Source organism: Gymnodraco acuticeps, unplaced genomic scaffold (genome assembly GCF_902827175.1).
Source record: "Gymnodraco acuticeps unplaced genomic scaffold, fGymAcu1.1, whole genome shotgun sequence".
In the NCBI taxonomy this organism is placed as follows: domain Eukaryota; kingdom Metazoa; phylum Chordata; class Actinopteri; order Perciformes; family Bathydraconidae; genus Gymnodraco; species Gymnodraco acuticeps.
This window is the reverse complement of record NW_022990747.1, coordinates 313277-327306: the sequence shown is the minus strand read 5'-3', so window position 1 is coordinate 327306 and position 14030 is coordinate 313277. Positions and strand designations below refer to the sequence as shown.

General features: G+C 40.3%; 1 protein-coding gene across 2 annotated transcripts in view; it reads left to right on the top strand.

Moving 5' to 3' along the window:
- LOC117556674 (transmembrane protein 266-like) overlaps positions 1–14030 on the top strand; it is a 49457-nt gene that overhangs the window by 5259 nt on the left and 30168 nt on the right. Inside the window, exon 3 of one of the 2 annotated variants that reach the window (XM_034232144.1) lies at positions 6455–6646. In XM_034232144.1, the coding sequence (XP_034088035.1) occupies positions 6455–6646 (192 nt within the window). Of the gene's footprint in view, positions 1–6436; positions 6647–14030 lie in introns of both variants that reach the window. The other variant, XM_034232143.1, reaches the window with a different exon arrangement.

The following is a 14030-nucleotide window of genomic DNA, read 5'->3' as shown; positions in this document are numbered from 1 at the left end:
CAGAGTGTAGGTGGAATTTAGGATTTATGAACTGTGTCCAATTTGATTTCAAACAGGATATTAACGTACTAAGTTCCTTTTAAAGAACTCCTGTTATGCTGTTTATGTGCATGTAAATGGTCTGCAAAGGCTAAAATCCCAAAGTTCCCTCCAGAGGGAGTTTTTCTCTCACACACTGGAACCCTTTGTTTACTTCCCTGACATAATGACATCACTATGTAACAGTTGCGTTTCTAGCGTTTCAACCAACACATTGTAGGTGATAGGCTAAGGGGCGGGACATCTCTATGCTGTTGACCAATCACAACAGTGCTGGCCAGCTTACCAATCAGAGCAGACTGGGCTCTGGTCTCAGACAGAGGGTGAAAAGAGGCAGCCTGAGAGCCAATAGTATATAGATGATCCATACACAAGATACACAGTCTAGTCCTCACTAATAAACGTCATTTTTAATATTTCTTTTTGCTAACATTCGTAATAAGCAAACAAGGTCAGAGTATTTCTTTTATTTTCCTCAACACTGCTTGTATGTCTGTCTTATTGCACATAGGTCCCATGGCGACACCTCCATGTGACGGAGGAAGCACGTTCTTCAGCTCCACTGGCTCCCAGTTACTAACATGACCTTCTGCTTTGGTGCTGCTCAGTAAAGTCCCTTGAGCAACTTTTGTCACAAAATGACCTTTCCTACCTGGCCCACGACTCTACAGTCCACAATGTGTTTGTATCTGCCACCCCCAGGGAGTCCTGCTCCCCTTAATATCACTTCCCTCCTGTGGGTGCTCTTCTGCAATTGCAGTCCTTTTAGTCTTTCCATGAAATAATGTTTTTGAGAATGTTGCAATTGCCCTATTCTGTAAGATAAGAACATCGGGGATACTCAGAAAGGTCAGTATTTGTATTTAACACAGCTAAAAAATAAAGAATTTATATTTGTACTTGGATAGAAACAGTCTTTTAGTCTTTTTCATCATCATTGTTGGGACTTTAGTCATAGTCATGTTCTTCAACAAGTAATAGGAACAATATGATTACTTTTTAACATTTATCTGCCTAACAGAACAATTTGAACGCAAGTAGTTTGGAAAAAACATATAATTTTTTCTATAATATTAATCTTTGTAACATTTATTTTCAATATCAGAAGCCTTGATTCACAGCTGACTTTGAAAATGAGTGCTTTTTTATATTTCCATGCAACATTAATGTAACTTTGTCAGACAAGCCAAACAGACATTCAGTGAATCATCACATCTCAAAATGCATTTTACCCCTATTGCTTCCCATCCATGTGCTGCAGCTGATATCTTAACTGGCAGCAGGCATTGCAGCAGGTACATTACTGTAAGCTGTGAGCCTGCGGGCTGTGGACAGCTTGAGTCTGTCATGAGTGGTTATGTGTACGGTCCTGATTGTTCTGGAAGAGAGCCAACCTGCTGCTGCGTTGCAGATGAGAGGTGGTATGGATGAGATGATGTGTGTAGGAGAAGTGTGGAGGGCCCAACATCTATCAGGCCAACCCGCTGTGGTGTAATACTGCGTACTATCCAGAGTAGGAATTAGGAATTTGCCAATGAAAATTAGTGTAAAGGTAATCGACAAAGAGGCACATACAACTTCCTGCAGAACAACAATGTACTTTTAAATCCTGACACTTAACATTTTACTGGGACACATGAAAACACAAGCATCGCCTCGGTCAGTCCTTTTTTAGTGCGTGACTGGTTGCAAACTAACTAAGGCATAGTGATGTTGCCCTGCATATTTTAAATTAAAACAATAACTGGTAGGCACGAAAGATTAAATAAATTAGGAGAAACTTGCAATTCAGAGCCCCAACTAAATTATGTATCCATGATTAAGTATGCAATAATTGCAGTGAAAATACAATTACAAAAAATTGGTGGTTTAAACTTGTACAGTAGCCTGTTGCTCAGAGATACATCAACACTGAGCCCAGAACATCTCATAACTGCAGGAGAATCACAGACAAAACACAAATTGTCTCACCTCTGTATTAAACTTTAAAAATATATATACTTATGAATTAACACAAAGTGAAAAGGCTTATAAATGCTTTTTCAGGGCTATTTAAATGAGATGAATCTGTGGCAATCTGTTGCATCAATTGATCACTTGTAAAACCTGCCACCTATTATCACAGATATGTTGAGCTCAACGTGTGTAAGCATATACAGCTAACTCACTAAGAAGTCCGCATATATGTACTATACCTATACACTACTACAATTATAAAAAGCTGCTGCCTACAGAAATGTGTTTTCTTGACTCATATAATACATATTGTATTTTACACGAGTCAACAGCATCACAGCCTCTGGTGAATATCTTTTTGACTATATAGAGTATGCAACTTCGTAGAAATGTAAGGCCCTCTTGCCAAGGGAAATAATCCCATCAAATTGGGATGAGGGCAGCAACTCTCCAGACTACACTGCAATAACGCTTCTCCTTGAAAACAGAGGGTTTTTTATTAATAAAAAAACAAAGGAACATGCTGTTGTATGCTATACATGCAGTGATTATAGACTACTCTTGGGATCTGCACCTCTATTCTGAAAAGAAGCGTTCACTCTTAACTCGTATCACTATATCAGAGTGAAAAATCCTTAGACTGTAAAGTATTCTTGTAGTTATTTTGATATTAAATATCTTTTGTGTTGTAACTTTCTTTCAATCTGCTTCGAATACGTCAACTAATGTTTAATTTGATTTGCGTGAGAAATCCACTTAATCATAAATGACTAGATACATCTGGACTGTTCATACAGAATGTATACGGGACAAAGACTTTGAGATCAGCTCCAGGTCTTTGTCGGCGATGGGCACATGCTTACTCACCTGAAACAGTTTGTTAGGATACACCTGCCTACAATGGCTGTGACTCAATCATTTGGATGTGTGTTCGGTGGATGTGTTGCGCTAACATAACTACAGCTGGTGCCTTTTTTTCTTATATTCATGCTCTGTTGCTTTTCATCTCACAAACTCTCCATTTGTTCACTTGTTTGGTTTAATGGGCTGCGGGGGCTGTGCTTTATTATGATTTCAGGTTACAGTTACAATACATATTCTTTTTATACCTTTTACTGCTGGTTTGGGTCATTTTAGCAACATGAGCCGGTTGAATGAGTTTTGCATATTTGTGGCTTTAGATATATAAATATATATACTTTATTTATCCCAAATAATGACATGAGTTGCTTTGTTAGTTACATAGCCTTCTTAATTAAACATAACAGATCATTAATATATGATATGTTCTTCAATATATTTTTTACATTTGGCTGGTACGGTCACAGAGTCATGAGTTAAGATCAGATCAACCTTGGTGGCTTTGGAAGTCTCCATTATTCCCATCACACACACACACACACACACACACACACACACACACACACACACACACACACACACACACACACACACACACACACACACACACACACACACATACACACACACACACACACACACACACACACACACACACACACACCACACACACACACACACACACACACACACACACACACACACACACACACACACACACACACACACACACACACACACACACACACACACACACACACACACACACACACACACACACACACACACACACACACACACACAGAGACACACACACAGAGAGAGATAATAAACCAAACACAAACACACATTGCCCTCTAACAGCTGAGGTCACACAAGATCGCATTAAAGGTCCTGTAGCGTTGACATTATCACTGTATATTTCAATAAATAGTGGTTGTGTGTGTGTTGGGGGTTATCTGTTATCCCCCTGCATATCTATATTCCCTTTCCTGTCTGTTTACCTGTCTGTCCTTTCCTAAAGGTATGCCTGTCCGTCAGAGAGCGTGATTTTTCCTCCGAATATTTAAGGGAACTCAGTGCTCTCTGTCACGACAGTTTGAAAATGACTATAGGAAAAGAAAGAAGAGGAAGTGAAGAATTCAGAAGCGAAAAGTGTACTTCTACTTTCTTCTTCACTTTGCCCAATCTATGATCAATCTTATTTCCTCCTGTCTCTTTCATACATTTTTATTTTGTGACCTTTTATTTTTATTTTTGATCAATCTTCTCTTTTTTATTGTTCACAGTTCCTTTTGTAATTATTACCCTCCCCTGTTGTTCTTGTGTAACCCCTGATATCCACCCCCCTTTTCTCCCACTTTTGCTCTACTTTCCCATGCCCATTCACCCTTTTCCTGACTTCCTTTGACGTTTGAATAAGAGTGGGGATCCACTCAGCTGACAAAGAGAGAGGCGATGACGTCACAACAGACATCTGCTCTGGTCTAAAAATACACACCACAGGACACACACACACACACACACACACGCACGCACGCACGCACGCACACGCACGCATGCACATACACACATACACACACACACACACACACACACACACACACACACACACACACACACACACACACACACACACACACACACACACACAGAGTCATTCTGCAGCTGCACTCAGCATTTGTTTCCACCTCCACGCTCCTCTGAGATGGCCCAGCTTTTAAACAACTGGGGCTTGTGGGCACGCCGGGTTACGTGATGCTGGCCCACAACTGAGTCTTCATGTGTTTGGATATTAGGTTTAGGGACTCCGGGGGTTTTAGGGTGGAGGTTTGCTGGTACAAACCATAGACTGTATAGGTACAAACACAAATAAACGTTGCCTTAGTTATTAGATTAACGTCCAATTACTACTACTACTACTACATTACTAATCTTGTTGAAATACCTCCTAAAGATCACTACTTGATACATAACAAAAATTGACAAAAAATGTATTGACATTATGAGGGATTAAAATAGAGTTTAAACAGACCTGTTTATTTTTAAGTGTTTAAATTAACCAAGGTACTCTTTAACCATGTTTTTTTTAAAGGTATAATTGAAACAAGTAGAAACCAGAAACGGGTTGTTTTGTTGTTTTAAAAAATGTTCCCCAACAACATGGGGCACACTGTACATACTGTATATTCCTCAAAGGATGTTAAGTACTATCATTTCAAGTTGTATTTCAGTCACTTTTGTCAGGTGTATAAACTAGATGTTGACCCAATTTCAAATGGGATTCAAATCACCTTTCACCTAGCAAAACAATGTGATGATGTTCACTATATTTTACCCCACTTCATTTTCGATTACAATCAAGTGAGTAAAGAGTATGTGCCACTATAATGAAATTCCCCTAAGTCATAGCTATCAAACATTAGCTTGCTAGCTTACATGACTGTAGCGAGGACAAACGTTTTGCCACAAGCTTTGTTAGGTTGGTTCTTCATTTGTTGATAAAAATAACAAACTAACATAACACACTTCAAATAATATAAATGTTTAGCAGTTACAGCAACCATGTAACATAAAGAACACTTTTGAGTTGTGTACGTTCTACAATGTCTCAACTGTCAAATGATCATGTAGCAAGGTAAGTGTTTTTAAATAACAAACAAACAGAAACTAGACCATTTCTAAAAGAGGAAACATGGTTGCAATGACCTCAGTGGAAAAGCAGCGGTAAACAGATAAGATTATCACTGAAGCTGCTGTTTTCTGTTTATTTCTTAACCCTCCTCTTACTCGTCATCATTGTTTGTGGCTATCCATATCTGAATTGTTTGTGTTGTGCTGTTATGAATTAAGTTAGTTTTCTATTGGATGATAGCGACTCAAATATTCAGGCTGCTTTAGAAAATGTGGACAGTCGCAGAAACACACACTCCCCCCAGGAACCAGTGTCTTTGAAGACCTGCATCTCCTCTGGTCCTCATCACAGAGCTGTGAGAGTCCTCAGCAGCTCCCTGTGCTGAGTGGGTGTTTGTGTGTAACGCTCTCTGACCCTGCTCACTCCCAGCTCACTCCCAGCTCACTCCCTGCTCACTCCCTGAGGCCATCACTTAAAATAAGAATGTGTTTTTAGTGAAGTTGCCAGGCAGAATAATTAGTCTTTTTTTTAATCTTCACTGCTTTTGTGTTCATAAGCATACAGTCAGTTCTTCAGCAAACCTTTCTGTCCTTTTCTTCTGCTCTGTGATCCAGCTTTTATGATCATTAGTAAATGCCACAACTGGGATTTTGACATTCAAAGTATTTAGTATATTTAATATATTTAAATGACACCAATTAAGCACCAACTATTTGCATTATGCTCACTTTATGCAATCTATCAACCAAGGTATCAACCATTATTGTTGCAAATATGAAGTCATTTACTGCCATTTCCGCTCGGTTTGACTTCCTTGTAGAAGTGTGAAGTAACATCTCTGAACTTATCTGAGAAATGCGTGTTTTTTGTTTGAAGTAATGTATGCTTTTTTCTCTTCTCTGTCTCCTCTTGCATGTTTGTTTGTATTTCGTCTTCGTGTTGCTGGTGTTGGCATGTGTCTAGGGAAATGGAGCAGGCAGGTCTTTCGGACTTGGAGATCATCTCGCAGCCTGTGGAGGATGAGAACCAGTATCTGGCTCCTCCGGTCCAGCTGGTGAGTTTTGGCTACAGAGATCTGCCCCTGGCGGCTCTGGACCTCTCGCTGGCCGGCTCTCAGCTCCTCTCCAACGCCGATGACGATGAAAACAGGGACGGGTGAGTGAAGCTCTGATGTATAGTGAGCATTGTTCAATCTGACACATACATTTGGTTTGTTTGTTTTTAATAAGATGTGGCAACTGTGAGTGACAGACGTAATCTTTTGTTGGTTTCAAACAGCTTTTTCACAGTGACGGTGATTTGCTTCTGTGAGCTGTTTGGCAACAGAGAGGTGTGAGTGACACACTGGTGGTTTATTTTTTCGACTGTAGGTGACTTTTCTATTATCATTTGGAACAGGAACAAACACACAGTCAGTGTTTGTGCCAACAGACTGCTGCATCTTGTGAGCATTGATTTGTTTGAGGACATTTAAAAGACCTGCCTCCCAAACACAACTAGACATCACTTCTGAAATCGAAGATTACTGTTTTCATGCCCTAAGCTTATCAGATTCTGAATTTGTTAGGAAACTAGACCAGATTTAGGTAACACATTAGATCTTAATAAAGCATCTCTGCACTTGCTTTGTCTTTTATCAGATGATTCCCTATCTATTCTTGATATTCACTTTTACTCCATTATCTTATAACAGATTTCACATCCAAGTGTTGACAATTTACAACAATGTCTTCATAAGAACACATAGTAGGTGAACATATCAGATATATTATCATGTTGGAATCATGTTCTAAATGAAGAATAAGATGATGAGAGCTAAACAAATATCGTGAAGTGTGATGGCTTGCAGAGTTGGTGTTTTTCAGTCAACTTGTTCCTATGGTAACCGTCAATCACAGGATTTTCCTTTTTTACACATGTTATCGTTAAATTCATCACGAGCCAACTGGACAATCCAGACGTCTGCTCAATTCAACGTCACCATTTTGTTTATATTACAAAAGCATATAATTAAACAGCATCTATTGTCTTTATTTAACATAAAGGAATTACAAATACAAATCGCTAGTGTGACGGGCATAGTGACATTTCTCACAAATCTTCAAAAACACGAGACAAAATCAAATGTATTTAAAATGCAGGATGACTGCTGCATCACCTGATTTAAAAAGGACTTATTTCTTTTTGTGTTGTGGGACATTTGAATTCACTTACCTCAAAGATTGTTGGTAAAGAGTAATTACCTACATGCATAATATGAATAATGTGAAAAAGCTTGCGGATTTAAATTAGTATTCAGAGCTGGTCATCTTCGCCCTGAGGTGATTACACTGGCCCAAACATCAGACATAAGAACCGGGGACAGCAGCGGTGAGCAACTCATTCTCACTGCTCCTTTATTAAAATACAGCTCTCCATGGGAGATATTGAAGACATAATTAAAGCAAAACAAACTTTACCGTTCTTCCTACTGTCAGCAACATGATCTGATATGATGTAAAGCAAACATCTGCTCTGAAAACATACTGAGGAAAGATCATATCCACCACAGATGATTTATTTATTTCACTGTTACTAAGTGGCCTCTCGTGTTAAACCTTTTTTCATGTTCATGTCGTCTTTAGTCAGTAATACAGTATAAGTCGATCCAGGATAGATGAAGTGTGTGCGAGCTGCTGGAAATGTAGATTGTTGGAGTCCATGTCGGAACTCTAATGACGTTATCTTTGTGACAAACACTTCATTATCATCTTCTTTTCGTCTTGACACTTAACAATGTGACAAACATTGGAATGGACGTTGACCCAGGCAGAGGGTGCAGGGTTTCAGTAGCTTTACTAGAGACTCAAAGTCAGAAGATCTCAGCCTCTGGGGCTTTGTTCATGTCAATTAAAGCTTTCACCATCAGATTACCACCACTAAATTATCGTGGTGAAAATGATTATTAATAATGCTATTAGTCCATTTTGTCTGTTTTTTGCAAATGAATACATGTATCACTCAAAATATAAGTTTTTGTACAAAAGTTAAAAAACGTGATGTGATTTCAGAGGCACTGGATAATTTACAATAGGTGTTTTATTAACACCATTTTTACATTTATATTTATTTCATTTATAAACATAAAAAATGATTAATATTTAGATAACATTATATAATGGAGTTATACTAAAAATGCTGCTCTGTTTGTATTTTGCTCTATGCGCTGCAATCTAAAATTATTGTTGCAAATATTCAGTTTTCACATCCTTACATTTGATGTAAAATCTCCTTTCTCTCTCTCTCTCTCTCTCTCTCTCTCTCTCTCTCTCTCTCTCTCTCTCTCTCTCTCTCTCTCTCTCTCTCTCTCTCTCTCTCTCTCACACACACACACACCCCATCACACTTGCTTAAATGCCACATAGTATGCATGATTATCATCCATCATGTGTTAAGCCTCCCTCCCCAAGTCCTTGACTTGCTGTCCCCGTTGCTCAGTATTACGTCCATTTATCATTAAATGACAACCTCTGGGTTTTCCAGCGTCCATAAATTAACTGAGATCAATTCATCATTTCAGACAACATTTCCGCCCTCTTCCCCCTGCCTGCCAATAGAGGCCTTTATATAAGTGACATTTTGCAGCGTAGGAGCCGATAATATCACACTCTTAATTTCTTAAAGTCTTTTGTTCAGTCTAACTACACATGCTGTCACTTTCAATTGTTTTATTGTGTCTCACATGAGTGATCAAAGGCAGGCTGTGTTAGGTTGTACAGCAACACTTCCAGTTGTTTGATGTCATTCACGCAGTAGCTATGAAGTCATTCATAGCCTACAAATGACCTGAGAATGGTTTTGACTGATGTAAGTGTGTTTTTTTATGATATTTCTGTAACCATGCCTCATCACTTGACATTCAATTTTTATTATTCCTACCTGTTCTTTTCCTCTAGCTGGGAAACTCTATTAGTCTGGAGAGGGGTTTTATATTAGCCTCCACTGCACCACTCACATACAAATCAAGACTTGAACAATTAAACCCCTAAACTTTGAGTTTAAGAAATAAAGCGTTAAAGGTGAAATATAAGGCTAAAAAGAGGAAAACAACATTTCAGTCAATGGCAGGGTAAACTTGCTGTCCTTGGACATGGTCCTTGATTTTTCCACTTTAACACGATTGTGTGACATTTTGGGATGGCATATGGATATGAGATCACATCACAGCTGTCCATTTGATTAGTCACAACATTAACAGATTTCCCCCCCCCCCCTGTGCATAACCTGCTCCCTGTCCGTCTTTCCATTCTGGACAGCAACTCTGACTCAAACCTGGCTCTTAGCACAACTTCTCACCAGGATGCACGTAAACACCATAAGCTGTAGTACGTGATCCAACACACACACGCCAAATCCATACACACTACCTTATCCAAGCACTCCGTTTGACACCAAATCAGGTCTCACTCCATTGGTTCCCTTCAGTTAGCCAGTCATGGCCAGAAACAGATGGATATCACAGACGCACCGTCAACAGTGGGCGGTGCCGACACTCACACTGAGCTTGTGTCACAGCCAGTACAACGCTCATGTGTCCTATTTCATATCAGGGTCAGTGATAGCATGTATTTCCATCCATATATGCATTATAGATAGTCGTGCGTATGTTTACTGTAATTGTCCTCGCTGTCTTGGGTCGGTGTTGTTAGGAAACATTTGGTGTACGGAGATGAATTATGCATGCAGTATTTCCTATTGTTGCTCAACTTGGGAAATACCTGTAAGGATAGAGCAGAGAGTTGTCCAATAACTGGGTCACAGGCCTGCTGTTGTTGACTAATCATAAAAGTAGACTACCAATATGTTCAAATTAGCTTGGGTGCGAGGGCAGAGACTAAAGTTCTTGCTCCTGGTCCCGAGGCAGAGAACTGTAAGATCCCGTGCTGTAAGAAGCTCTAACAACAGATTAAACAGTCACTGCGGTGAAGGTTATTTTACCAGTGAGCCCAATTTACTCAAACTGTGCTTAGTGCGATGGGGTCACTATTTCATATTCAAGTCATTAGTGTGAAATGTCTGCCTATAAAAATGCTGCCAGTGGGAGTTGTAAAAGTCATCATTCTTTCGTTTAGCTTTAATGAAATTCCATTTAAATCCATTGGGCATGAGCTCCAGTGATGTGTGTGCTACATCTCAACTCTCCATTAAACGCTATACTAATCCCTCACATTAATCAATATAACCATCCATCCATCTTCTCCCGCTTATCCGTGGTCGGGTCGCGGGGGTAGCAGTTCCAGCAGAGACCCCAAACTTTCCATCAATATAACCCATACCTCTTAATATGTGATAATAGAGGTTAAATATCAAGAACTCCTGTCTATAGGTCTAGCACCACATCAGGTGTTCTTGCCAAATTGTCAGATATTTCGACAGAATACAGTGAGGACGTGAGAATCAGCACTGAAAGAGAAAAACCGAGAAAGTGTTAAGGAAGAGATCTCTTTTGACATTAAGGCCACGTCATTAAAATCAGTAAGATGTAGCGAGAGAGCGTCTCACTGAATGTGTCAGTCAGCCTGCCGCCATCCAGGACCCAACTCTATTTTATTCTGTGGATATCAGCACCGCTGGGCTTTCGGTGATTACGCCTTTGCCTCCATCTGCTCATTACCGTATCGATCTCCCTTTCAAACAGATAGCGGTCATTAGCTTCCTTAAATGACATTCACGATCACCACGCCCGTGCACCATCATCATGTTTTACGACATGCTCCTGCAGCATCGGACGTGTTTCTTAAGTCAGCGCTTTGACATCATGAGTTGGCTTTGTTAGGTCATAACTGTATGTAAGCACCATCAGACCCATATGCTTTCAAAATGCAGATAGGAAAAGCTGCAGTGCATTTTACAGAGGGAAGTATTGCTAGACCCACCTTTAGGGAAATGGGGCAAATGAAATGAACCTGTTTTATGGGCATGTGGAATGATGAAGTGAAGTTAAAAGAAGGCAAGACAGCAGCGATGGGAAAGCAATCCACCGACATGAAAATATATGTAGGGTGAGGAATCTGTTAGCTGCTCTGCTGACTCTACCTGGGAAAGTGGATTGCCCCACCACACCTCAACCCCCCCCCCCCCTACCCGAGCCTGCATTAGCTGGCTCATTGGCTTCCTGAGATAGTGAAGGAGCATCGTGAAACAAGCTGTGCATTGGAAATGTTTAGGCATGCTCTGTAGTGATGTTTGCCAAAACGAGATCGCGCTTCTGAAAGTGAAAATGTCACATCCACGGTGGAGGTGTTTCATCAACATGGTGACGGCTCATTGGGTGAGGGGTGGAAGTTATTCCTACTTGCAGTTTGGAAAATGCATCGCTGTCAGCTAAACTTTTCGCATCTACCCATTCCAGAAAGAAAGTGGGAGTAAATGAAAAATATGCAAATTAAACAGATATATCTTCTGTTGCAGGGTGTTAAAAGTTTAGATCAGATGTAATGTACCAGAGTGTAGCGTACATATCACAAGTTATTGAACTAATCGGTTTTCTTGACGAGTCCCTGAAATTGCAACTGCAGAAAGAAAATCACATTTACATGTAAGAGACACTCGCAGGCTGTATTTTGCTCTCACAGGTTTACAGATTAGATGCTGAACAAACAGAGCTTTGTGTTATTATGGTTTGTCAATACTGTATGGTTGTGGTGTGTTTCATAGCAGGAAGCAAGCAGAGGGGATTAATCAAGAGAAAGGGCTCCTGTGTCAAGCTGCCACCGGGTGATGAAGCACCTACTGTCAGCCATGTTTGCATATCATAGCCTGTAGCATTGTGAAGGTGGAGCTGACCTTACTGCTATCTCTCGTATAGTGCGCTGCCCTCGCTTCACATGACGGCACTCACACACAACCCCTCCCTTCTCTCTCTCATGTCTTTGTGCATGCATGAACAGAAATGCAGCACATAGAGTATTTATACACAAAGAGAGGAGGAACCATGCCAGGCCTGAGAAGCGTTCTCACTGCACTACATAATGCTGGTTAATCTAATCCTCTGTAATCATGGTTCACTTCATATTCCAGTTTATACTGCGCTGTCACATCTCATTAGGAACAATAATGCTCCTTCATTGATGCTTCTGCACATTTAGATTTCTCACTCTTTCACCACCTTTTTACATATTTTCAGATTTTTATTTGGCTTCTCCTCCTTTTTTCGAAGTATCCTACTCTTATCTTTTCACACTCATTGTCTTGTCTTTTTCTACTCTTGATTACACACAAAGTATGCCTTATAGCCAAAGTGAGCTGTAACTAAACGTAATGCCAAGAAGCAGCCCTTATCACTGTAAATCATGCTGTACACTCTTGTCAGCACATCACACCGACCAAATCCGCCGGAGGCGCCTTCACGAGCCCAAAAGAGCCTCTCTGTTAACAGTCCTGTGGTGAGGGTAAATAAAGGTGGACAGCTTGGAGATTTCCAGCACCGTTTACTGTATTATTGCCTAACACTGTGTTCCTATCAGGAGAGACGTGGGCGACATTGTGGGAGGTGGTTTTTCTAGCTAGCATCAGGGGGCAGTTGCAGTGTTAGCAGTTTTGGCGTCATGGTAAGTGGAGTGTAGTTATTAATAGAGTTGGGCCCATCCATCTTCCTGTCTAGGAAAATGCTGGGAGGACCAAGGTGGCGTGGGCTTGTGTTCAGCACTTTCATGGCCGCCCACTCTCTTCCTAGTCATCAAGCTGCTTTTGTTTGTTTGCTCACTTTTTTAGGTTGAAGGGTTCTTTTTGGTGCATTTCAGCTATCTGTGTAGGCTGCTGCTGGTGTGTGACTTTTATCAGGGGGTAAATTCCGTGTGTAACAAAGGAGTTCACGGAGGGAGATTTGAAGGGCCTTATATGCGTATTGTATGGATGAACTGGCTAAAAATAGTCACATGACCAAATACAAAAAATATTCAAAATCTTTAAATAGAGTTCCACACTATAAAAAAACATCTAGTTTGCAGGATCTGGTGAGATTCTATTTTTGCTAAGCATTTAAAGTGTATATTGAATAATTATATTGTAAGTCACACATTGTGTATAGGCTCTTTCCTATTAGAATAAATGTATGTAGGCAACACTATTCCATGTAAACATCCCTGAGTAATGACAATGACAGGATACCTCACAAAACTAGGCTTAACCTTAACCCTGTTTGCAGGACAACAGAACATAAGATAAAATGAGGCCATGAAACTCAGCTACTGTAAAATATCACTTAAAATATCCCTTTTCAGCAGCAAGGCACCTGACACTCCACAAGCTGCTGCACTACCAATTCAGCCGCGGCTGAAAATATCTTGCTGCCAACGTCTGTGGAATGATGCACTCATAAAAATGTTTAGAAAAGGTCAGTATGATGCTGACGATGTGATAAGGGATAAGGGGAACTACCTGGATTTATTATTGTTTGAAGGCAAGGTAAAACACCTGCAGAGATGAGATATCTCAAGTTGCCAGAGCACAAACCTCCCCCCTCTGCGGATACAAGTGCACACCTGAGCGGTGGAATGAT